Raw genomic sequence first — 26,387 nt, forward strand, 5'->3', positions numbered from 1 at the left:
GCTGTGTTACCAATTTGAATATTAAAACGTACCAGATGTCTACAGAATATGACATGTTCACTTTTGATTGGACAGCACTTTACTACGGCGCTGTCATTCGTTTCTGGAATTTGGTGACCAAGGCTTTACGAGTAAATAAAACACCCTGAGTTGAGCACTCTGATTGGTCAATCAACAGTAGATAGTTTTTAAGTAGTAAATGATGTACTAAGATTGGTATCAGCCAGAAATACTTTAATTTCTTAATACCCTCTTAATGACTTTACCATGGTTCATTCCCATACCTTTCAATAGGATGGTTGGACCTATGTATAGGAAAATGGGGAAGAAGGTATTAAATCATACACTAGCCAGTTAATACTTTTCTGACTTCATTGAATCTTGCTGAACTCTTTGTTTCAGCCCAAGACACATCCAAAATATTGCAAATCCCAGTTCAAATAACAAGATTGACTTCAAGATTGACGTTTTAAAAGTAAACCTCACCATCAGGATTCTGATGGGCATTAAACGGACAGTGTATCAAATCAACTTGAACTCACAGGATGTAGAGCCAACTCTGTCATGTACATTCATTTCACTGATGGGTTCATTCAAACCAGCGTTTGTGAACTGTACCCACTCTGAAAGAGGAATATTTGAACATCCTTCACCAAAGAAGTGAAATTAAAGGGGTGACTTTTTTCCACCTATCAGGCTACAATTCATGCTGTCCAACCCTCACCCCTATACTATCACATAACACCTCACATTTATCATAGTGAACTACTAGTTTCTGATTATCTTCCACAGGACTGGTGTGCAGACATTCCGTCGTGAGCATGACAGGTTCTGGATAATAACAGGTCACCCAACATTGAACCTGTTTGCTGCAGGTGAGTCTATGAAAATCAAAACAATGGTCAATTTCAACTGTATTCTTATTTCGAGAGTTTGAATTTCAAGTTCAGATTCGGACTGTATTGTGACCATGGAATGAGTGCAATCTATCTCCATATAGTAACAAACATTGCAATCCCTTTAATGTTTTGGCAGTGGTGTCTGACTATCTGGTGTGTGTATGCAAGAGCTTTGAAAGAGTTTTGAAAAAAAAAATATTGACTTCTTTGCAGGGAAGATGACATTGCACGCAATATTTCTGAGGCTTTGACTTAAAAATCTAGTTTAATTCATGAATCAGGTATACTATAGCAATGAAGGCAACGATTTCAGTGCTGACTTTTGCTTTGATTTGGCACAAAATCAGACAAACCCTTTGTGGAAAATAGTATTATCTTACTAGTTGTGAAAATTATTGAACATTAGAGAAGAAAATATCTTTATTAGCACCAACATGCCACTGAAAAGAATTTTCTACAATACAGGACACGACAGTGGTATGATTATCTTCAAGTTGGAGCGTGAGAGACCAGCATATGCCGTGCATGGAAATCTTCTGTACTACGTCAAGGAACGCTACCTTCGTAAACTGGACTTCACCACGTCCAAGGATGTGCCAGTGATGCAGCTGAGGGGTGGCACCAAGACAGCTGTCTATAGCATGTCCTACAACCCTGCTGAAAACTCAGTGCTTCTGTGTAATGTGAGTTGTATATCCTGTGCTGTAGTGGTTGGCTGCCCAGTGTTCATAAGTATTTGGAGAATCAGATGGGAAAGTTTTGTGTTGAGGCATGCGAGCCAAATTTTGCATTTGTAGATTTCTAGTGACCTTGAATTAACAGTGTCAAATATCAAAATGGATAAATAGATGGCCCAGTGCGAGAGGGGCGTGACACCTGTGTTTAAAGCATAGGAGATACGCCCCTCTTGCACAGGACCATCAAAATGTGTTAGTTGGCCATTATCCATGTGAAGTAATGCCTGCAAAACAATTCTGTGCCCATCAAAGTGAATTTAATCTACTTTGTACCAAATTTTCTTTCTTTAGAAAACGACCAAGTTACATCTGAACTCATATATTCAGTCTCAACAAAGACTTAATGATACACCTGGTTTTGTGCACAGTTACATATATTTCAACACTTTCCATTGTACCTGTGTTGTATTTCAGAGAGCAAGCAACATTGACAACAGTACCTATGATCTCTACGCCATTCCTAAAGATTCTGACTCCCAGAATCCAGACGGTAGGTACATTGGTTGAAGTCAAATTTCAAAACCTTTTCCAATGAGATTGATTTTTGCAACAAATGTATAATTTTTAATGATTTCAGCACACTATCCTAGTGTTTTTGTTGGCAGGAACTATACTGAATGAACCTCAAATGCAGTACAAGTTTGAAGTAATTTCATTCTTAGTGTTTATCAAGATGTGAATTTTGCAGACACATTTTCAGGCATCACCTGTGAACACTTCAACCAGGTCCAGGCGTGAAATATGGTTTTCATGGACTGGTAGTGTCATGGAAATACACACAATGCACATTTCTCATGGAGAATAACAAAGAGGATGGCAGCCATTTTGAACTTAAGATTAGGGTAGAGATTTCGCAAAAGTCTTCTCCAATGTAAAAACTGCTGGCAATCTCTTTCTCTTAGTTTAACTTTTTCTTGAGCCAAATGTGAGTAGAATTTTAAGCATTTAGATGTTTCAAATATCATATTCCACTGATCCGTTAACTTGGCCACCATCCTAGTCAACATTTTCCAATAAGGTACAATATGTACATTACATGTACACAGTGTCTAATGTAACATGACTTTTGTTACAGCGCCAGAAGGCAAACGTTCATCCGGACTGACAGCTGTCTGGGTTGCCAGGAACAGATTTGCTGTCCTAGACAGAACACACACGGTAAGTAATGGGTTCAGTCAGTGTTTGCTTTAGAAACATAAGTGAAAAAATCCACAAGAGTTTTCTTGTTTGACACCAGTGGACTTGTAATCAAGCGAATCCTTAACTAACAATGTCAATGCGAGTAGTAATTAAGTCGGAGGCTTTTCACGTTCACCATCCTGTACTATTGGAAACCTTTTCAGTCCCTGCTGATGAAGTCCATGAGGAGTATAGATTTGTCTCCGTTTGTCTGTCCATCTGGACCTTTGTCTCTCACATGTGAATCAAATTCTTCCTACGTAGCAAAAGGACAGTATGTATGAAGTACATATTCATGTCAGTTTGTTTCATGCTATGATCCAGTATTGTTGGTTACAAGGCAGCCAGTTTGATACACACTATGATCCAGTATAGCTGGTCACCAGGCAGCCATTATGATATACCCTATGATCCAGTATGGTTTGTTGCCAGGCAGCCACTTTGATTCATGCTATGATCCAGTATGGTTGGTCACCAGGCAGCCATTTCGATACACGCTATGATCCAGTATGGTTGGTTACCAGGCAGCCATTTTGATACATGCTATGATCCACTATGGTTGGTTACCAGGCAGCCATTTTGACACATTTATTTTCTATCTCACAACATTATTCTAATCGTTAGTGTTTTCTCTGTTAACAGCTGCTGATCAAAAACATGAAAAATGAAATCACCAAGAAGATCCAGGGTCCCTCGTGCGACGAACTCTTCTACGCCGGAACTGGCATGCTGTTGCTGCGTGACAGTGATTGCGTCACGCTGTTTGACGTGCAGCAGAAGAGAACCCTGGGATCTGTCAAGATATCCAAGGTCAAGTACGCCATATGGTCACCTGATATGTCACATGTTGCATTGCTCAGTAAACATGGTAAGTAGACTAAGATGTCCTGTAGCTTTTCATTGAATGAGATGTATCTGTCGTTCATGAAGTGTAATTTGGTGTTCCTGGTGTTGCACTTTACAGAACCAGAATACTTGTACACCAATTCTAAAATTGGGGATGGATTAAGGGGAGGGGGGGTGGTGAGGGGTGTCAACCTTATGATGTTGAATAGAATCAGACAACCATTTCACTTTGCCTTGGTCAGTCTCCATAAAATATTTTTACTACAGCCAAATTTTACCCCCGACATCAACAAATGCAGGTTTACCTTTCTAAAACCAGTGTTCTGCGCAAATCTATTCTATCAGTTGCAACACTTTGAGGCTTACACCTGCATTACGATTATTGCTTTGGGTATTTTAGGAGAAAGAATTATGGTGTATTCAGTAAATGTTCACGTTTATTTCTATGTCTTGTTTCTGTCAACAGTGATATCTGTGTGCAATCGTAAACTGGAGAATCTGTGTACAGTGCATGAAAACATCCGCATCAAGAGTGGTGCTTGGGATGAGAGTGGAGTGTTCATTTACACAACCAGCAATCACATCAAATATGCCATCACCAATGGGTAAGATACTCTTTACCAATTTTATTGTAACTCCCATGCACTGCACATGTATATGGCAAAAGGAACTATCAGGGGACACAAATTTTTATTGGCTGTCATTTTACCTGTTCACTCCCGATTCCCGCTAAACAGGTCCACAATCACCATCAGTAATATTGGGTTTTTCCCAAACCACGGTGGTTTAAGGGTTAAGTTTCTAACTTTCAAGATGTCTTGACTGGGTTAGTCCATTTAAGAATTTCTTTAACATTTGTTTAGCCAGCCATACGCCAAGACTTTTGATGCGTTCAATTTTCCTTGGATAAACTCTTAAGAGAGCTCTTTAGGGTTTGTTGTGGCCTCAAACTTCCAAGCTAAAATATTTTCAAACTCTGTTATGACTTAATTTGGAATGTCTGGAAATTCCTTGAGTCAGCCCTATACCAATGCATGTAATACAAGTAAATTTCCTTCAGTCAGAGAGAAAACCTTTGATGTAATGACACATCAAACTGGCTTACAGGACACACTGCTTGGATAATGAAGGCATCATTGTGGCCTTAGAGGGCCTACATTTGAGTGTCTCTTAGCTCTTATCCTGTCAGCAGACATTTTCAATTTGCTTAGTGTCTATGACATGTAAACATTGCAATTTGCAAAGTCTCAGTGTTGTAATTTACTTTTTCTGTCACCCAACAAACTTCAAGCTGCATGATATCTCACATTCTTTGTTCCTTGTGTTCATAGTGACCATGGAATCATCAGAACGCTGGACCTGCCAATCTACATCACCAGGGTCAAAGGTCAAAGCGTCTACTGCCTGGACCGAGAGTGTCGCCCTCGTGTGTTGGGAATCGACCCAACCGAGTTCCGCTTCAAGCTGGCGCTGATCAACCGCAAGTACGACGAGGTACTTCACATGGTGCGAAACGCGAAGCTGGTCGGCCAGTCCATCATCGCGTACCTGCAGAAGAAGGGCTACCCAGAAGTGGCCCTTCATTTTGTGAAAGATGAAAAGACGAGATTTGCTCTGGCCCTTGAATGTGGCAATATTGAGGTAAGAAAGTCTTACTCTAAAAGGTAATGTCTTAATTAGGAAAATGTACCTTTCATAAAGCTTACTGTGACAGTAATTGTCCATCCATCCAGGCCTGTGTCTCTCACATGTGAACCAAATTCTTTCAACCTAACACAAGGACAGTATGTATGAAATACATGTACATGTCAGTTTGTTTCATGCTATGATCCAATGTGGTTGGTCACCAGGCAGACATTTTGTTACAGACTGTACCTATTGATTTGCTCAGTTAGAGATAAACTTTAAACCCCCAAAGTGGCTACATAGCTGAGCGACAGAACAGAACATGTGTTTTTGATTATGATTATGAAACAAATAATATAAGGTTTGCTCAACATAATTTGTCAGATTCAATCAGTTAGATTCTTAGATTCAATCACTCTGTCTATTGTACCAAAAGGATCAAAGGACAGATTGCGTGAATGCCATGCTATTGTTTGCAGAGCAGCAGTGACTTTCTACATTCTGTAAGCCATCCTGTTCATGGTGTGGCTCAGCTTGAGTGTAAGTACTGTAGTTGGATGTGTACTCTGCCAAAACAGAGGTGAAAGACTACCTAGGATGTTGAAATGCATGAGATGTCTGTAGGTGTGATAATAAATTGTGTCACTGTTTTGTGTGTCTAATCAGGTTGCGTTGGAGGCAGCCCGAGCCCTGGATGACAAGAATTGCTGGGAGAAGCTAGGAGAAGTCGCCTTGATGCAGGGTAACCATCAGATTGTAGAGATGGCGTACCAGAGAACTAAGAACTTTGACAAGCTGTCCTTCCTCTACCTTATCACTGGCAACCTGGAGAAGATGAAGAAAATGATGAAAATTGGTGAGTTTTGGTCAACAAATGTTATCACTGAACAACTGCGTTTCATAGCCTGTCAGTTTGTAACAGCTTCCGCTATAGGATGACGTAGTGCTCAGTGTTTTATCATACATCTGTATCTTTAACCCTTTCACCACCATGGTTTGTCCCAAATCCATTGTTTTCTATGGTAAAGTTGGACCTGTATACAGGGAACTGGGGGTGAAAGGGTTAAGGTAGAATGCATTATGTCTTGGGGCTCATTTTAAAGGTCTTGGAGTTAGACAATTTTTTTACGGTGTTAGTTTTTCAAAAATTGAAATTGTTTTCTTTCACTATAGAGTTAACTCACGGATTGGGGTCATTCTGAATTTCAGATATCAATCATGTAGCAAACTTTTCACAGTGACCTCCGATTTTTATGCTGGATTTGGTAAGAAGTAATAGTTGAGAGTTTCACTGAGGGAAGTTTGAGCAAAAGTTTAAATCTTTAAAGTAGTTTTCAAGTGCTTTTGAACTCAATTCAAGTCTAGAAATCCTGTAATATGACGGCTTGCTGGTCTACATGGTGTCTTATTGAGTAGTGAACTGTGTGAAAAAAAAAACTGTGCATTCATGTGAGTGATCAGTTTTGCACAAGTTTGTCAAGCTTAAAGAAAAATCTCACCGCTTCCTTCTGTTCTTTATACAGCTGAGATTCGTAAGGACACCAGTGGTCACTACCAGAATGCCCTCTACCTTGGAGATGTCTCAGAAAGGGTCAAGATACTGAAGGGATGTGGACAAAGTAAGTGGGGATAAAAAGTTTGTTTGAGTTCATGAACAGTGCAGGAAGTCAGCATACTGATGAGAGTTTTCAAATTGACAAATTTGCTGAATCAATATTGAGAGTTACTGTGTAACACACAAGGCAAAGAATTCATCGTTTGATTGCTGTAAGCTGAGATGTGTAAAAGGAATGCCAGATAATTTATGGTCACTCGGTCACTTCTTTTCTGTTTTGATTAATGCGAGTTACCTTCAGAGTTGAAAAACATGTCATATTTCAAATGTAAATACATTCATTTGAAGTTCTCATTGGACAGAGGTATTGAAAATATGTTCTTAACCCTTTCACCACCATGGTTTGTCCCAAATCCATTGTTTTCTATGGTAAAGTTGGACCTGTATACAGGGAACTGGACCTCAATTTATGCAGTATATTTCACATATTCGTTGCTGACTGATAGTTATGATGTATGATGTGTCAGCTAAATAAATTTTATCCCAGGCAAAAAAGAAATCCAAACTCATACCAGCATCAGAACAACAGAGCAAGAATGTTTACTGACATCGTAGACCCTTGAGCCAGAGGGTCTATGCTTTCATTGTGCATTGTTAATTGTGATACACAGTGACATGATGGTATAAATCCAAGGTTTATAATCATACAGTCTGTATATGAAGTCCTATAGATTTTTACATCATGCCTTCTTCAATGTCATTTTTTAAACTGAATTTTTTCTAAGTGAATGTGAAAAATAAGAATTATATGCCTAGTCCAGCATGACAAACAAAACCTTTTTGACTCTTTGAATTCATGTTTACTTTATCTTTTCTTTCACAATGCAGAGTCCCTGGCCTATCTGACAGCAGCGACCCATGGTATGGAAGAAGAAGCTGCGTCTCTACGAGAATTATTTGATCCAGAAACTGAAACGGTAAACTTTGTCTTCAGCTTCCACAGTTGTTTGAGTGCTTTTCTTTCTATGAATGATTTTATAGTTGCTTTTTCTTAACTTGTTTTCTTCTGTGTGTAAGATGAAACGAAATGTTTTCATTCTCCTGACAGATTCCTGAAGTCAACCCAGATGCGGTGTTGCTACAACCGCCGCCACCAATCACCCAATCAGAGGAGAACTGGCCGCTGCTCACTGTCACCAAGGGATTCTTTGAAGGGGCCATGACGCGCGGCAAAGCGTCAATGGCGGCCACCGAGGTCATCATGGATGACGGCGCTGAAGGCTGGGGAGATGATGCAGAGCTTGTGTTGGACGGTAAGTGTCGCAGGGACTGTCAGCTACCATCAGTTTATCGCTTGAAACAGCAGTGTAGTAAAAGTCATAAGCTGACAGACAAAAAAACAATCAGGTAGAAAATGCACACATTGTATCAATCAGTCAATCAGTAAAAGTTAATGAAGTGCCAAATCCAAAAGTTTGTGTTGCTCTGTGACGCAATATGGTTACACAACATTGTATGATCTGGTGAACAGATGGTTTTTAAGGTTTTGTTTGAAAGTTTCCAAGCTGATTAATTTTTGATGTCATGTGTGTTTCACAAAAGGGACAACAGGTGTAAACTTTGATAATATTTTCAGTCTGAATATCTGTTCCCAAGGTGCATTCTACCCTAATAGAGCTTGACCTTTGACTGCTTTAATTTTTCCTACCAAAATATTCGTGCAAAATTTTACCAAAATTTTATGAATTTTTTAGTATTTTTTTGATAATTTTGGGCCAACTGGGCATCACATTTTATTGGCTACAGTTTGTTATCAAAATTTTGGCAAAAATCTGACAAAATTGAGTGGAGTACATTTTATAAAGGCGACAAAAATCGGCTTTGGAGCTCAAGCTTTATGGCTATTTATAGCCATTCTTATGCTGAGTTCAGTCACACTCTCTGAGCAGAGACCCATCAGTATGTACATCAGTGCTGAGAGACGTTCTCAGAGTGCATTTCTAGAAGGATCCACAGTGCTGCTCAGTATTTTCCAAGAATTGAATGTATATTTTTAGATTTTTTGAAGTAAATTTACACCTCTCTGATAGCTATAATGTCAAAATTATATTCAACATTGAATATACTGTTTATTTGTGACACAGAGGGCGGTGGATTTGATGATGAAGGCATGATTGGAATTGATGAAGAGAATGCCGATGAAGAAGGCGGCGGTTGGGATGTTGGTGATGATGACCTTGAATTGCCTGCTGATCTGGTAAGCCGTGATTTCACTGCCTTAACCAAAGAAATGCTCTTCTTTAGTACTGTCATCTGTCTGTGTCTTGAATCACTAAACTTCTTGGCTCCTTTGACACAACTAAAACTTGCTTTGCAGTGTTCAGTGTGCGATAAGTAAGAGCATACTTCTTCTCATCCTTGCTGTGTCCAAAGGAATGGACACGGTATCAAGAAATTAAGTCAAATGAAATATAAATGACCCTAAAACAAGAAATTCAGCAAAGACAGTGTTCTGTTGCAAATGTAGCTTGCAGAAGTGGGAATTCAGGACGTAATGGTTGTTCTCAAATGTGGACAATTAAAACAAAAATGCTGGCGGGTGTTTCTTTTAAAAGTGTTTTACTGTTAGAAGTGTTAGTGCATAGAACATTTACTGAAGTTCACTTTAATTGCAAATTCTTACAGCTTTGTGTCTCAATTTTGATAATGCCTGTGTCTTGTCCTTGCAGGATATTGGTCCGATGGTTACCGGCGGCGCTGATGAAGGCTACTTTATCCCTCCAACCAAAGGCACCAGTCAGTCACAGGTAGGTGTTTGAAAGAACTTGCTGAAACAAACTGATGAGATCATTACTTGTTAGTTAGGTATGGGTCAGTATTTTAATCCACAAACTCCAAAGAATTTCAGTTCACACTGCACTGTTAACCCTTTCACCACAATGTTTCAGCCCAAACCCATTGTTGTCGATGGTGAGTGTGGACCTGTTTACATGAAATGGGGATGAACAGGTTAAATTTAGTCGACAGCATTGCTCACACCCAATGAACTTACAATTCAAAGTATGCATTGTTTGATAATAAAAAAGTAACCTCGTGTATTCTGAGTATTGAAGATCATTATGTTAATGAGACATCAGAGGCAATGTACAGAGGCAGGAAAGGTTATTTGCTGATTGGTAGAGGGTGATTGTTTACGGCAACTTAGGGAGTCTTAAACTAAGACTATTGCGTAGCTGATTGGCTGCATTGAAACGATTCATTAATGTCACTGATATTTCAGCAACTGATATGCTACAACTTCCAAGACGCTACTCATTGCTAGACCAAATGTCATCAAACAGAACTTGTTTTAGACACCTGATATTGTAGGTCGTCTCAAACTTAACTTTAATTTGTAACATTTTGACGGGATGTGTTGAGAAGAAAAAGAGATTCAATACAAGTCTCTGACATCTTTGAAAATGTCATTTATTTTTCCAGGTATGGTGTAACAACTCACAACTGCCAGTGGATCATGTGTTAGCAGGGTCATTTGAAACTGCCACCAGGGTGAGTAAATCCTACATGGCATTTTTCCATGTTTTCTTACATTGTTTATGTCCATAAAAATTTAAGATAATTTGACTATACTAAGTCTGATGTATGGGATTTATCTCTGTACCTGTCTCCCTCCCTTCCATCCTCCCCATATGTATCCTTGCATTCATTCTATGTTTGCCTTGTTCTCCAAACTGTGTTCCGTATATTTCAAAGTGCTTATAAATGGCCTGATGGTTCACAACCCAATCAGAGCTACATTATTCAAAAGAGATTGCTGTAGCATGGACCGTGTCTCCCCTCTTGTAAATTTCTATCACACCCTCCCTCCTCAATTCTCCTCCTCCCCTTGCTCCCCTTTAGTATCTCCCCATGATTTACTTCAGTTATCAATCCAATGATGCCACAATCACATTTGACGGTCGTCTTTCACAGCAAAATATTCCTCAGAATTTCTCCCACCAGTAAACTCTGTATTGGTTTCTAGATTACTAATATAGTTTTTTTTTTCTTCAACAGTTATTACACGATCAAGTTGGTATTGTAGACTTCACACGGTACAGACAGTTGTTTATGTCTACATTCAGCAGAGCCAGGACAGCCTACACTGCATTGCCGGCAATACCTTGCATGTTTAACTTCCCACATAGAAATTGGTAAGTCAAAGACAGTCATGTCTGCCATCCATGACATCACATATTGTGTGCACATGCAATGTATAGCAAGAGTGGCGGTCTGTATCTAAAGACAGTTGTCCATATGTATGTTTGGGTATCTGTCTATCTGTGTATATGCCGGTCTGTCTGTCTTATGTGTGTGTATGTATTTAAACATGTTTGTATACATGTTTGTCTGGTGAAGTTTATGTATATCTACTTGAGTGTATGTAATATGTAGTATGTATGTATGTATCTGTGTTGTGTATATGTCACCGTATGGTTTGTATGTCAGTACTTATGTCCATATGCATGTATGGATTCATGGATGGATGGAAACTATGTATGCACTCTGCAAAATATGTATACTGAATTAACTTACAGAAGGGCCACGTTGATTGCTTCAGTCTTGGAAAGAAGATGTCCTGTCAAAATGAAAATTTCTTTGGCACACTACTCAGATTGTTTTGATATATATTGAAGGCAGGCTTCATGTCCACTTCATTTCATTATGATATTTGCTGTTTTCTTTGCAGGAGAGAGGCTGGTGCCCGTGGTGGTGTCCCAGCCATAGGTTTAAGACTCAACCACCTGGTACAGAGGTTACAATCTGCCTACCAAATGACCACCACCGGTAAATTCAACGAGGCCGTCGATAGGATGCGTGTCATTCTCCTCAGCATTCCACTGCTCGTAGTTGAAACAAAACAGGAAATAGCAGAGGTGAGCAAATTACTCTGTGGTTTTGCATCAAAACAGTTGAGGGGGATGTAGAAAATGTTAGTTACACATGACAAAAATAAAATCCTGGAGTTGAAGCAAGTCATTGTCACTGACATAGATCCTTTTGGCAAAGCTACAGAGGCGGCAAGCAAATTTTTTTCTGTTCATGAACCAGCAAAATCTCCTACTAGTTACACTGCTACGATAACGTGGAGTCTGGATTTTACTAACTTTCCACAAAAATACAGGCATTACATGTACAGGCAGTGTTGACAGAACAAATTCTTAGCATTTCCAAATGCTCCCATAAGAAAGCAAGAAGACATCAGCAACAGCACTGAAACAGTCACAGTGCTGAAGTAGATATTTGTACCAATTTCAAAATAACATTCCAAATTGATTGTCTAAAGTAGAAGTGGGGATTCCATGAAAAAATTCTTCTTGGCCCTACAAGTTTCTGTACAATTGTGACAAGAAATAACTAAAGTAAATATTGGAAATCTGCCACAAACTAATACGCTTCTCAAGGTCTTAAAACCCATATCACTGAATTGTGGCCTTGATGGAACCCAAAACATCCGTGTATGGCATTGGTGTACATCTGTGCATTGGAGATGTTCTCATAAGGTTGACCTTTGACATCCACAGGCTCAACAGCTGATTGGCATTTGCAGGGAATACATTGTAGGCCTCTCCATGGAAACCAAGAGGAAAGAACTTCCAAAGAGTTCACTAGATGACCAGAAAAGAAACTGTGAGGTAAGATCACCACTCCTTGAATACATATATCATAATCTTTGACCTCAAGTCGACCTTTTAGTTTACTGGTCGTTGCTTACATGTTTTCAAATTTTTTTTTCAAGTATAAATATGAAAACAGAGGACATTGATAGCACACAGCACAACTATTTTTCTCATTTTTGCCACCAGATGGCAGCCTATTTCACCCGTTACGAGTTTTCAAATGTGTCCGAAAGTTTGAATGTGATAATTGTGATGACACTCATGGCACATACAATTAATTTTGTTTCTCCCTTTCACCACTAGATGGCAGCCTATTTCACCCATTGCAACCTACAGCCCATCCATCAGATGCTGACACTGAGGACAGCTCTCAATCTCTTCTTCAAACTCAAAAACTACAAGACTGCAGCTTCCTTTGCACGTAGACTGCTAGAACTAGGACCCAAACCAGATGTAGGACAGCAGGTAAGATGACCGACCACAATTGTGTTTCGCCACTGACAGTCATGTGGTTTGGCTGATGTCAGTGTCTAATTTTTCCTTGCAGTTAGAGCTGCATTACCACCCTCCTGTATAAAAGGAATAGTTTGAAACAATCTCATTATTTCCTTTCTCACTGTGAATTGTTTCTCTCCTGAAAATATCTGAATTATGTAAAACTACTTCCAGATTAGGTCATCAGAATCAAGGAGTCCACACTGCTGATACACACACCCACACAACCTCCCCCCACATCTGACGTGGTGCTGTCTCTCTACCATGTGTGAACCAAACCAAATGCTGTAAAGCAGGGATGCAAGGGTTTCAACAGGGTTGCGTGATCTGCATTGTGTTTCATGTCCATCAGAAATCTAAGACTTTACAATTTAATCTGAGAAGCTTTGACGTAACCTTTTAATCACCATACTTTTGTAAATGCCCAGTCTTTTTAATTGCGTGATTGTACCTATGTACAGGAAAATAAGGTGAAAGTATTGAACTTGAAGCTAGTCCATGCAGACAGGTAAAATTTGATTCTCTGATATCTTTGCAGACTCGCAAAATCCTCCAAGCATGTGAGAAGAACCCAACGGATGCTCACAAACTCCAGTACGATGAACACAACCCATTTGACATCTGTGCAGCAACATACAAACCAATCTACAGGTGAGTTGTCTCATTTCCTGATAGGAATCAGTCAAACAGGCAGAGACATATGCAAATCATCTTTTATTCGATTTGCGATTTGCCTGTACTGGAACATTGCTGGAATGAGTTACAGTGATATGTGTATTCTGACTGCCTGTTCAATGCAATGCAATGCAATGCATTCAACCCTTTGAGTGCTGTAATTTTTGCCACCAAAATTTTAGTGCAACACTTTAGTAATCTTTTATGAGTTTTTCTGTAATTTTTTGATAATTTTGGACCAAATGGATGTAGCTTTCCATTGGCTACCATTATTGATCAGTTTTGGAACAAAATCTGAAGGAAAATTGTCTTGATCTGAAAAAATTATCTCGGTTACATTTGATATAGGCAACAAAAATTGACTTTGCATGCAAAAGGTTAATTTTCTTAAAGAAAACTCTCCCAGAGAAAATGCCACAAGATCTGATATTATCTGTACGGTAGACTTGTTGTTGCTGAATCTCTGGAACATTGAAGATCCAAAAACATGCCTTCCTATGCATCAGTAGTTGTATATTATGCATTTGAAAATCTTCAACATCATTGTCCACTAGATCAAGATAACACTCATACAAACCGAATGTTGCAGTACCAGTTTTCCATTCACATATGTCTGACTGAGATAGTTTCAGAAATTCACAAAGCACACATAGAGGGCGCTCTGCTATTAGCATAGAAACTGTCCCCATTGGAAAAGTCATCGTCACAGAAGGTTTGTTGCCACATCAGTGTGTCACATCATCATCATCATCTCATGGTGTGATGTTTGTTTTCTTTGCAGAGGAAAACCAGTGGAGAAGTGTCCGTTGAGCGGAGCATGTTACTTACCCGAGTTCAAGGGTGAAATCTGCCGAGTGACCATGTGTACAGAAATCGGAAAGGACACCATAGGTCTACGAATCAGCCCACTCCAGTTTAGATAAAATCAATTCAGATGTTCTCCATCTTTGATAAAAATGAACAGCAATTGAACTTTATTTTTTAAATGTTTTAAGAAGCATGTGAAATGTAAAATGTTTCTGTGACACGCCTTACCACTGCATCACACATACAGAGAAAAGGACCCTCAACTACATATGGAGACACAAAGGCCAATCCTTGTTTGTGGTGTCACTTTTAACCCATGCACATCCCTCTTGTCAGTTCACATTTCTGATAGATCCATAGGAAGATTCTTAACTTCTTTTCACTGTAGGGGTGGGAAAAGTAAAATTGGTGATGTGAAAAATGTTCAGCCACAGGTAGTTTTTCATTCAGTAACTAACACTATCAGCGCTTTGTGGTGAAGACCTTTGAATTTCTGTATTTTTCTTTTTTTCTAGAGTTATATCAATTTTTTCATGTCTGCTATGTGGCCATACTTTTTGAAAGAATTTGAACAAGTCACTTTGCATAGGGAAGATGTAAAGGAGAGAATGTTTTAAAAAATTGTGGATTAGAGAATGTTTTCTCTTTGTGTAATCTTACGAGTTGGTGAAGAAAGAATAATTGTGTATCTTCTGTGCCGTTGTTTGCTTTGAAAAAATTCAGGTCTCTCCATGACCTAAGATGGTACAACTTTATTTATATAAACAAAATAAATGTGTGGATGGCCCTGATGTAATTACAATGAAAATTAATGAAATTGCAAGTCTTTTTTTTCAGAGTTTCTTGGACATAGCCTGAAAAATATATCAATTTAGAAATGTATCAACATTGAGTCAACAGCCCAGACCAGGACAGTTTCCTCTTCAGAACTGTTGAACTGTGTCCGAGTCAAGTATGAGTTAGGTGTAGGATGCAATCAACCCTTGGGTGAAAGTTCAGAATACCCTTCCATCCTCAGTCCTTGTCATGTTCAATGGACAACTGTGGACTCTTACAGTCAGATACGGGGGTGGACTCTTACATTCAGACAGGGGGGTCGCAAGTGTGTATTGATGTTTCGACGGACACAAGTCACATCCATATCTATTTACTTGACTGGTAGCAGCGTAATTAGATTTCTCATGAAAAGGATCAATTCTAGCCAATGTACTTTATCGGGGAAAAATTATGAAATTTTCTTTTGCAATGGCAAATGAATAAATGTATTTCATGCCAGGAGATTTGGCTCAATGTATTTTTTTCTGTTGATATTCCCCCTGCACAATAATACACCTGTCCACAAGGTGTAGGCCCAGACCCGAGTTCTATGGTGCAAGTCCTTAATGATGATAGCACTCTCAAGTTGGAGGGTAAACATAAATTATTCATGATATTTAAATAAGATTGTTCGATTTTGTACGAGATAAATTTGTTGACTATGGTACCGAAAGGTTGCCAGAAATTGCACAACTTCTAGGTTGTCCCATTAGTGACTTTGCTGCCCCACCCTGCACACAGTAGTTGCTGCCTGGCCAAGGTTTTTGCATTGACGACACAACAGTCTGCCAAAGTATATCGCCTCAATTTGATGATCACACCGTCACCGTGATAGTCTGCTCAAGTTTATTCCTTCAATTTACTCTATCTTGATATTTGTATGCCCACAGACTTTGGACAAGACTGCGAAACTTCTTGAAGTAGATGCAGTACTAACAATACAGATGTGATTGAATCTGAGAAACTTTGGCAAAGATGGTTGTAACCGTACACATCAGTTACTTTTAAGTGACCCCAGTTGCAGCTGTTACTGTAGGCCATCATGTTTGCCCTATGATCTACACAGCATCCTACCACTTGCGTGACGGTCAATTTACTCTGATTTAATATTTATATGCGGACAGACTTGGATCACGTCTACAGCCACCCCAAAAGACTGCACAAAGATCTCTGAAATATTAGAATTTAAGAAAGCTGATTCAAAGCACACTGAGATACAGTAATCCTGTGCCCAGCCTCCAAAACCAACAAAAAATTTACGCAATGTCAGCAATATTGCAAAACTGAGGAAATTATTTCTCTGTCTCTCTCTCTCGGTCTCTCTGCATATATGCAGTAAATATATTGTATATATATATATATGTGTGTGTGTGTGTGTGTGTGTGCATGTCTACATTACAAATTATGCTGACTGTCCCTATCATGCATTATATTATCTAGTTGTCTTCACACTGAGACAGTTCATATGCAAGATGTACTTGGATATATATATATATATATATATATATATATATATATATATATATAATATATATATATATATATATATATATATATATATTTATATATACTGAGAGAATATATATATATACTGAGAGAGAGGGTGGACATTGTCTTGGCTCATCACATCGCTAAATTAGCATTTGTAGCTGACACAATTACCTCGTCTGTGTTGTTGAAATATTAATTGGAAATCTAGTGATGCGGAACTGTTGACAATGTTTAGAATTTCCATTGAGTAGTGTCGACAGCTTGACAACATCTATGAAAATATGATTACCACGTATGGATACCATGCAATGCATTTCAAGTGGCTCTAGATTTTTGCACGACGGTGATGCACTTTGTCTGAACTAGACCTCATATATATATATATATATATATATATATATATATATATATATATATATATATATATATATATATATATATATATATATATATATACATATGTGTGTGTGTGTGGTGTGTGTGTGTATGTGTGTGTACGTACATGCATACATATGTTGGACTGTGTATGTGTAAAAATACATCTATACATACACATTCGGCGTTCCAGTATTGTGCATATGTCGGGTTTGGCCCATAAAACTACCACACACTAGTAACAACTAACAACTAACATAAAACTACCACACACTGGTATATAGCTATCATGGGGAAAACCGAATCCTCTTTGACCGATGTGATACAACATTAAGAACCGCAAAAGTTTCGAAACATAAAATGCAAACTGGTCCCAACATCGAGCAAAGTACAGGCCAGTCGGCTCACGGTAAACTTCTGCAATATGAGCTTAATAGTGACCCTACACTGCAGTAACATGTTACTATAGTTACCCGCTAGCTTGTAAATAGTTTGACAAATACACGGGAGATGTATGTTGAAGGGACACTCCTTTGGTTGTGACGTGCAGCTGTATTGCAATTGAGCAAATTTGCGGAATGACGTTTCCAGTATGTTAGGAATTTCAGTTTGCCGACTACGTCATCCCACTGGCTCAACCTAGTTCCATTCCGCGCATCATCCTAGGTCGTACCACCTAGCTCCACGACAAATAACACCAATATCGGATCGGATGGGCCGATGTGTATGTACACAATATCACACAAATATGAGACGGCCTATGTTTGTTTCCTCTAAAAGCTCGGCATTCTTTTGAGAAAAAAATCGCCACTTTCCTTGTTTTCAGTGTTTTCCTTGATTGAAGTTCCTCTAGGTGTTTTGCATGGACACGCATCTGTGTTTCGATCCCAGGCTGGAGCCGCTGCACAACCAAAACACCGAAAATTGGACTGATTCCCAGCGCTGACATATATTATTCTTACGATGTAAACCAAGTGTCAAAAGTTTTGACCAGCGGAAATCATGCTTACAAAAACGGTGTACTTAGCACCTTTTTGCAGCCAATGTTATGAAACTACAAAAATCATGTTAAGGGATTCGACAGCACCTTTAGAAAATCTATGATCCTGTGTCAGCTGATAGGACTATATACTGTTTTTTTCCCCCAAAATCCGCTGATGATACCTTAGCTGATTTATTTTAGATTCCTTCAGAAATAGATAGACCAAAATTTCCACTTATTTCAAGGTCTTTCCAGCTCAAAACGTCTGTATTTCGAATGCTCTGTTTTAAGAAATTGACAATGATATCTCGTATACCCCGGCAAAAAAACTAAAAAAAAAACCCAAACAAACAAACAAACAAAAAAACAAAACAAAACAAAAAAACACTTATCGCGAAAGACTTATATATGCAAACATTCAAGCCCCCCCCCCCAAAAAAAAAAACAACGTTGGCAATAGACCTATCGTCACCACAGGGGACTCAGTTGATGTTTTCTCGTTGTTTGTTTCTTTACGATTTATACCCACGTGCAGTAAATGTAGCTGGAACATGATGGTGGATGTTTACTTGAAATACACTGAAATCATCGAAGTGTGAACCTTCTTGCAGTAAAAGATAATTTTAATGTGGATCCATGTCTTATTTTGATTGGCTCAAAATTATATCCTTGAATCTGGTAACTTAACAAAAATGAAAAAATGGCATAAAATGAAAATAAAATAATAAGTAATATATTCAAATACTTGAATGTATTTATCCAGCAAAAGGATCGGTCGGGCTGCAGAGCGGGCGTCCTGTTCTGGCTTTCATTAAATGCTGTATTTCAAACAAATATGTATACGTCATTATGTTTCAGCTACATGATTATTTACTCTGTCCACGTAGGCCTATTCGTAAATAATAATAAACAAACAAACAAAGAACGACAAAATATAAATGACTGAGCCCCCGTGTCGTCACCTCTGGATATTTTCTCACAAATAACAAAGTTTAATTTGTCTTCCATTGCTCTACATTCGTCCGTTATAACAATATTTGTGGTTCGGACTATCACGTTTGCATCATACCTATTTTTTTTCGTGTTTTCAATATTGGTGGTACTATAAGTATAGGACTTAGGTAAATGTTCAATCTTCTCAGGGCTGTATATTTCACAACCAAAATACCAAATCGCGCTTCAGTTAACCTTCTCAAAGCTGAGAAAAGTCAAGCAATAAGAACATTAGTACATAAGCTTCTGATGATGAAATATATGCGCGTTAAAAAGACTGTATGCTGAGGCCTAGCAGGTCACCGAAAATCAAATATTGAGAGAGAGAGAGAGAGAGAGAGAGAGAGAGAGAGAGAGAGAGAGAGAGAGAGAGAGAGAGAGAGAGAGAGCGCGCATAAGCTTATGTGTTTCGCACCTTGCCGCTGGAACTTTTTTCCAAATCAGATGGGTACATGGATGGTTGCATGACCTGAATACTTCAATGACCTCAGATATGTAGTTGATGTTAATATACACTGAACTTTATTAATGACTTCATTATTATGAATATTAGACGGTGATTTTCGAAATTTCGAACATACACCACGCACGAACATCATTTTTAGAACGCTACCCACACATTTCCATAAGGCATACCTCACTCAGGTGACTCTCTTGCACATACACAACGATGGATAGACACACTGGTATATAGCGTATTGGTGAAGCCCACAGGTGCAGATATTGGATTTTCTGTCGCATTACCATACCATCATTCCGAATATAGGCCTACAGTTAAATGAACCTACATCATCTGTCGATATTGATCAAGCTTATCCCTGCATGCAGTCAGTTCGTCGTGTTCGTCATTAAGGCCTATACGGTGCATCTTTGAGACACTGCTTCGAGGATCTAGCTAAGTCATGATAACAACCATCATTACGACTAATATTCCTTCTCTAGGCTTGAAAATTGTATCGACATAAAAATGAATCAAGGTATATTTTTGTCGGTAATTGAATGTAACTTGTTTAATACTATGGCTAAGCTTAGTTGCAAGCGCGTCTGAATTTGGCTGTTTCCATCGGCACTTAAAATTTCGAAAAAAAAGAGTACAAAACAGTACTTTATTCAACACTTCACAATCATCCCCCGGCTAAGCTTATGACCAAAAGAGAGTCGATTCCAGTAGACATTGAATTTTCATGATAGGCCTATATGCTGCAAAGTGAAACACTTATCAGAAGTTCTTGCGGCAAGAATAGTCAGAAATTAGGGTCTTCGAGCGGGCGAACAAAGAAAATAGGCCTGTGTCCTGTTCGCAACATCCCATGTCGAGTATTATTATTGAAAAACCCGTTGAAAACCAACCAAGGCAAAGCGTCACTTTGGTCGTCGACATGTGATAAGCTTATGTGATATCTGTAAACAGTCAACCGACTTAGCGTAATATCTCCACGTGATATGTCCGCTTTCAAGCATTTCAATCAAATACGTAGGAAATACATTTCTGAAAAAAACAGAAAATGTAGAATAATGTCACGTTGTCTGTAGATTTTGACATGTCGGAAAAAATTGCTCAAATATTGTCGTCTGCTGCATTTGACTAAAACTTACGAAGCTAAGGAGTCTTCATGTCCCTTCGTCGGCTGCAGCATCCTCCCTTTGCTCCCCATGCAATACGGCAAGTTTTCGCCGTCACTTCCATTTCAACGGTAGAAGGGTAGACCGCTTCATCCTGCATGGTTGGCGATACAGTCCTCCAGATGAATGGTTTGTCGTCGTGCCATAAGTCGGACGGAAATGGAAACATCGCCAAACCGTATCATCCGTGAACTGGGACTCTTGTACTCGGGTCTTCTTCAGCGACGCGTCTAAAAATAGTGCAGAGAAGTTCCTTGGCGGGATTCCAGGCGTATTTTCTTCTACGTCCAGCTTCAACTATTAGAAGATACACAGAGAGAGTGATTCTATCAGCGAAAGGCTCTTTCTTATTTCGGTACTGTACGCATCAAAATGAAGAGCTTCAGTTTGTGTATTCTAAATTTAATTGTAATTTTTCTGGTGCATGCACAGACGGATTTTCATTTCCCAGAGCACGACGGCACCTCGCGGGTTGTAGACTTCGCAGACACCAGCTTCCCGCAAAAATTCAAGAAACAGGCGCTCGTCGTTGTCTACTGCAAAGACCAAAATCAAGATGCAACGGCGGTTCGCACCCTCGAACTACACAAACAAATGCTTGAGGTAAGTACCGGGCGCTTTTGTACACAGTCATACATTTCTTTTTTTTAATGGAAAATTTTAATTTGCGACAATTTTGTCAGAACATAGGCGCGCGCCACTAGTCACGTCACGTTCTTTGTAGTACGAACGGTACATGGTTCACATGATACGGTACAAGCGTGTCCCGGGACTTCTGTTCATCGCAGCCGATTTCATGACATTTGGCCGAACTTTCGTCGGTTATGGGTGAATGACCCTTAGAGTAGGGCAACGCAGCAATTTCAACCATCTGATAACTGTTATCGGCTCTCAATAATGTTTGAAATATTGAATAAATTAAACTTAGGATGACATGCATTCTGTAGTATTGTAGCTTATTAGCCTATAGTATAGACGTGCGGGCTTTTAATAGCTTCTCATTTGCGACTTTGTATTTTTTTTACTGTGGCAATCTGGCAATTATTCATTAAACTTTATCTTTTTGATAGGAAAGGTAAAATGAATAATGAAAACTATTCAAACGAGCAGTAGCAAAGGAAAATATTCAAAACTTAAGGAAAAAAAATGAAACGAATAGAAAGAGGACCATTACGCACTGCTGAAATCTCGCTGACAGGTGATGACATAATGTATATCGTGTATATCGTGTACGTAACCTTGTAGACTACAGGTTAGAGCAATTTTCATGTACACTACATAAGAGATAGGGGATGTGGAACAGCTCAAATCTCGTACAAACAGTAAAACGTACACTGTATATACAAGCTCACTTCTCAAAAAGCAGGAGGAAGACCTATAGGTATATTAGAATTGTTGCTGAAGAGTTCCGCCTATGACTGGATTTCTGTGCGGGGGTTTACATTGTTTATTTATCATGTTTACATTGTTTATTTATCATGTACCGCTCAATGCAAGTGGAACTGGCGTTCTGTTGTAGAGGTATACAAGTTCCATTCAAAGAATTTCGGCGATGTTAAATTTAAGTTGGTACTAATTTGTTGCTGCAAGTATAGAACTTGGGCTGTTTACTCAAACCAGTCCACAAGTAAACAAACATACACTCGCTAAATTAGATACATTTTTGTCTTGTGCTAAAGGGTAAACTGCATACTGAAATGCATTATGGGTAAAAAGTCGACTTCACACCACAGCTAGAGTTTGAATTAGTGATCTCATAAACACTTTTATAATAACAGCAGATGTATTCGTTGTCATGGCAAAATGTTCTGCTTGTGATGAAACTGGCCAAACTCATTAATCTTATCATCTGCAATTCATTAAATTCCTGTATAACTTTAAACTAAATACTTTTGCTTATGTAATATGTGTTTTACCTGTAGAAATCCGCTGCATAAAATATGTTCATCTCCTGAGACTTTCATCACTCACTTAAGTAGCAAAATTGTATTTAATACAAATTACATCAAGTACGAAGTAATTATATCTCTAATATCTCCGACTCAAAAATGGCCTGGGATCCATGTTAACTAAAGTGTTAAGAAGATTATGAGGTGTTTCTGTCTTTTGTTCTCCTTTGAAATTGCAATCCTTTAATATGATGCTAGATTTTTGGATTAAGACTGCATTGGGCTTTAAGACTACTAGTACTACATCTTGCAATCAGAATTTGATGATAGGCTGGCAGTAACCTCCACTTAGCATCTAAATACTTTACCATATTTTCTCATTATGTTCACCAAAAAGATTGATGGCAACTCTGTTAAAACATTGCACATCTTTGGACTTCTTACAAGATTCTTAGGTTTGCTTGGTTTTGTGCATGGAGGTAGTACCTACTACCTCCATGGTTTTTGTAACAAAATCTCAGACTCATTTGACATTATACCAAATAATGTAATAGGTTGTAATTGACATCTGTTAGTACCGTAGTTACGTGTAAGTGACGTCACAAAAGGTACAAACAGTTAAAAATTTGGGTTGCATCAAGTAGAACCAGTATATCTTTCAAAATATCAGGCGACAACATTCTCTCAACCAAAGATATAACCAGAGATTCTAGATAGACTAGACTGTGACATGGAGAAACACACATTCAGGGAGGACATTCTACACCAGATTTTGACCCTGGAGAAACTCACACTCACAGTATATGGTACTGTTAGAGGTCCAGCCAGTGAATTTTGCAGTTTTAGTTTATGGGAGTGTACCCCCTAAGCCATTGAATTTTATGCACCACTGACTCATGCCGTTGAAATTTTACACGTTACACACATACTAGTAGGTGAATTTGGCTATTTTAAGAAAATACAAAGGTGTATTCAAAGTGACCAAATCAGTTCAGAAAATTTAAACATCAGAAGTGTCTTTAACCTTGAAGGGTGGTATGTTGTTGGAGTTCACTTTGGTATGCATTCTTGTCTGAGAAGACAGCAGAAATAGTACAGTATGTGTTCCCAAATGATTTAAACTGCCTTCAAAAACCTTGGCAAACACAATGCATGCTTAGACTATACACCAGTGTATGATACCGTGCATTATGGCTAGCCAAGTGTTGCAAAATTAAAAAAACCCAAAAAAAACCAAACAAAACAAAAAAAAACAACAAAAAAAAACGTGTGTTCTAAATACATGTATGTCATATCACCAACAAAATTTACTCATCCCTACATTTGGGGGACCACAGTTCCTGGCCACAGTTATATGGAGATTGAATGACTTTTGACAAGAACAGCTTGTTATAACCCGATCATAATGCTAAAAAAAGTCAAAAGTTAACCTGACATGTGGTAAAAGTAGGCACGTGTTTACTCTCTGACTTGAGCAAATGTGGACACTGAAACACAGCTGGTGATGTGTGTTATACACAGTTGTCATACATTTGAAATTTAACACCCAAGATAGGGGAACATATGAAGGTTGTTTTAGGGTCAAATTAAAGTCACCTCTCTGAGGGCATTGGCAGGCCTGCTGGCTTAATCAAGTTTTAAAAATTCATGACGTTCTTGTGAAGGTTTTTATGAATTATGATCGCCAACATAAGAAATTAAATTTCTTTCATTTCTAAAGGAATTGGGTATTGTAATTTGATTCTGACAAATATATTTCACATATTAATTTTATTTCAAGACCATGAAATATTCATGAAATAAAAAGTTCATTTCCATAGGTAGTTTCTTTATCTTATCTTTTATGTTTTTGCGTATTTTTTATTGCAATGTATTTCAAAGATGATGACATGTTGAGGATATTTACGCCCTCTATTTATAAACCACTCACAATAATTGACTTCAAGGTAGAATGCACTGTGCATGCACTTTTGGGACACGTACATATTCAGACTTAAATTTTATTACAATACTTTGCTGGTGTATCATTTGTTTGGCCTCGAGCCTACGGAGTAAAAGCAGAATTCTACATCTTGGTTTTCAGTGAAAATAAAAAACACAGGGTGTGACATTCAGTTTCAAATAGAAGTAAATTTTTGGTAAAATTTTCTCTAATCCTAATTTTGCAAAGTGACCCCTCGTTTTTGATTCCTGAAATCCTGATGTGAAAGAGTAAAATCGTAAGTTTTTTCAGGAAGTTTTACCAAATCGAAAATCGTTTCTCATGAACCCCGTTTCATTTTTCAAGATCCTGGTAACAAACAATTATCAAATATCAGATGCAATTCAAGTAATGTTTTTTAATATTAATCTTCATGGACATCGACTACCCATATAATTTCCAAATTGAATAATCAAATAATGAACTTATAATCCTGATTATATTTCCGATATCAACATAAATAATTTTGGTCACCAAATTCAACTTGAATTAGATAAATAATGTAATTTTTTCGCAACTAAATAAATCAATTTATTCAAATGATGTTAGCTGCATCTTCACTGGGTAAATCTGTTTAGTATTCTTTGATAGTTAAAATTCAACCCACAAACTATATATTCTGAAGAAGGAGAAGTAAATGCAGTGTTTCCTATTAAAAATCTATAACGACCATAAATTATGCTTTTACGGTTGAGAAGGGGATCAACTAATTTGTTCTCTTTAACTGGTTCCCGATTCCTCAAGGGGTTTAGTTAAATATTTTATTTATGTCACAGTTATATGACACTTTTTCAGACGCAAAGTTGTGACATGAGTTCATTTTAATCTTTAAGGCCCTGTGGGCATGAAAAGGGAACACTACCGAGGTAATTCTTGAATAACTGGACAAACTTGCTCATGTTTACAAGTACTTCAGATTTAAAGAGGGTTGTTAGACTTGTAGAGAAAAAAGATTGATTGATTTGTCAAATTTTTGTCTATTTTCAGACAAAATGATTGCAAAAACCGAACCAATTTTGATTTTGAAAGGGGAGTGACATCAACGCCTCAGAAAAATATCATTTTAATAAAATATACTTGCTTATGCTGTTGTTTCACAAAGCTAAATCAATAAAAATGTAATTTGTAATGTACTACTCTTTATCTGATGAACTGTGTTTTTCTAAATTATCCATGATGACGAGGAGTTTGATGTCACTTAGATACTTGCCAAGTTCATATGTGACCATCATGTAAAGTTGGCTAGGACAAGTGTAATTTGAACAATGGCCTGGCTCTGAATGCATAGATATAAACATCATATGTACTGATCATACATGCTTTTATATACCATGCCAAGTAGGTGAAGATACATGGTTTTGGCTTGATACCACCTTTTACTGACCTGAAAGATGGAGAAGTGATACTGCCTGGTAGGATTAGTGTTAAATTCCATTTTGTCAACTAACGGATGGCAAATAGTTTTAATTCGTGACCCCTCAGAGTGTTATAATTGCAGTGACATAAGTACAGCATATCAGCCAATAATTATGATCACGTTCTGATCTATATTATAGAGAATTGTTATTGTATTGTAGAGCCATAATTCTGCGTGTGTTTTCTATTTTAATCCAGTATTCTGAAATACAGGTGGAAAGAGTATCCTTGAACGCATTGAGGCATCCAAAATTATTTCAACAAAATAGGAAGCTAATTATTAATTTGGTTGTCAGCCCGAAAAGGAGAAGTCCACAGGTGTCAACTGTTCACTTTCATGGG

The 26,387-nt window shown here is 38.1% G+C and overlaps 1 protein-coding gene and 1 pseudogene across 1 annotated transcript in view; both read left to right on the forward strand.

Moving 5' to 3' along the window:
* Positions 1–15,757, forward strand: part of LOC139129892 (coatomer subunit alpha-like) — a 33,740-nt gene extending 17,983 nt beyond the window's left edge. Inside the window, exons 9-28 of the mRNA XM_070695583.1 lie at positions 793–875; positions 1,365–1,582; positions 2,051–2,126; positions 2,712–2,794; positions 3,458–3,683; positions 4,128–4,266; positions 4,993–5,302; positions 5,954–6,143; positions 6,811–6,906; positions 7,731–7,819; positions 7,951–8,155; positions 8,987–9,099; positions 9,572–9,649; positions 10,323–10,391; positions 10,899–11,035; positions 11,572–11,758; positions 12,407–12,517; positions 12,806–12,967; positions 13,536–13,648; positions 14,454–15,757. Of these exons, the coding sequence (XP_070551684.1) occupies positions 793–875; positions 1,365–1,582; positions 2,051–2,126; positions 2,712–2,794; positions 3,458–3,683; positions 4,128–4,266; positions 4,993–5,302; positions 5,954–6,143; positions 6,811–6,906; positions 7,731–7,819; positions 7,951–8,155; positions 8,987–9,099; positions 9,572–9,649; positions 10,323–10,391; positions 10,899–11,035; positions 11,572–11,758; positions 12,407–12,517; positions 12,806–12,967; positions 13,536–13,648; positions 14,454–14,595 (2,827 nt within the window). The 3' untranslated portion in view covers positions 14,596–15,757. The remainder of the gene's footprint in view (positions 1–792; positions 876–1,364; positions 1,583–2,050; positions 2,127–2,711; positions 2,795–3,457; positions 3,684–4,127; positions 4,267–4,992; positions 5,303–5,953; positions 6,144–6,810; positions 6,907–7,730; positions 7,820–7,950; positions 8,156–8,986; positions 9,100–9,571; positions 9,650–10,322; positions 10,392–10,898; positions 11,036–11,571; positions 11,759–12,406; positions 12,518–12,805; positions 12,968–13,535; positions 13,649–14,453) is intronic.
* A 5,238-nt stretch (positions 15,758–20,995) lies between these two features.
* Positions 20,996–26,387, forward strand: part of LOC139129893 (putative surface protein SACOL0050) — a 40,154-nt pseudogene continuing 34,762 nt past the window's right edge.

This window comes from Ptychodera flava, chromosome 3 (assembly GCF_041260155.1).
Source record: "Ptychodera flava strain L36383 chromosome 3, AS_Pfla_20210202, whole genome shotgun sequence".
NCBI lineage: Eukaryota > Metazoa > Hemichordata > Enteropneusta > Ptychoderidae > Ptychodera > Ptychodera flava.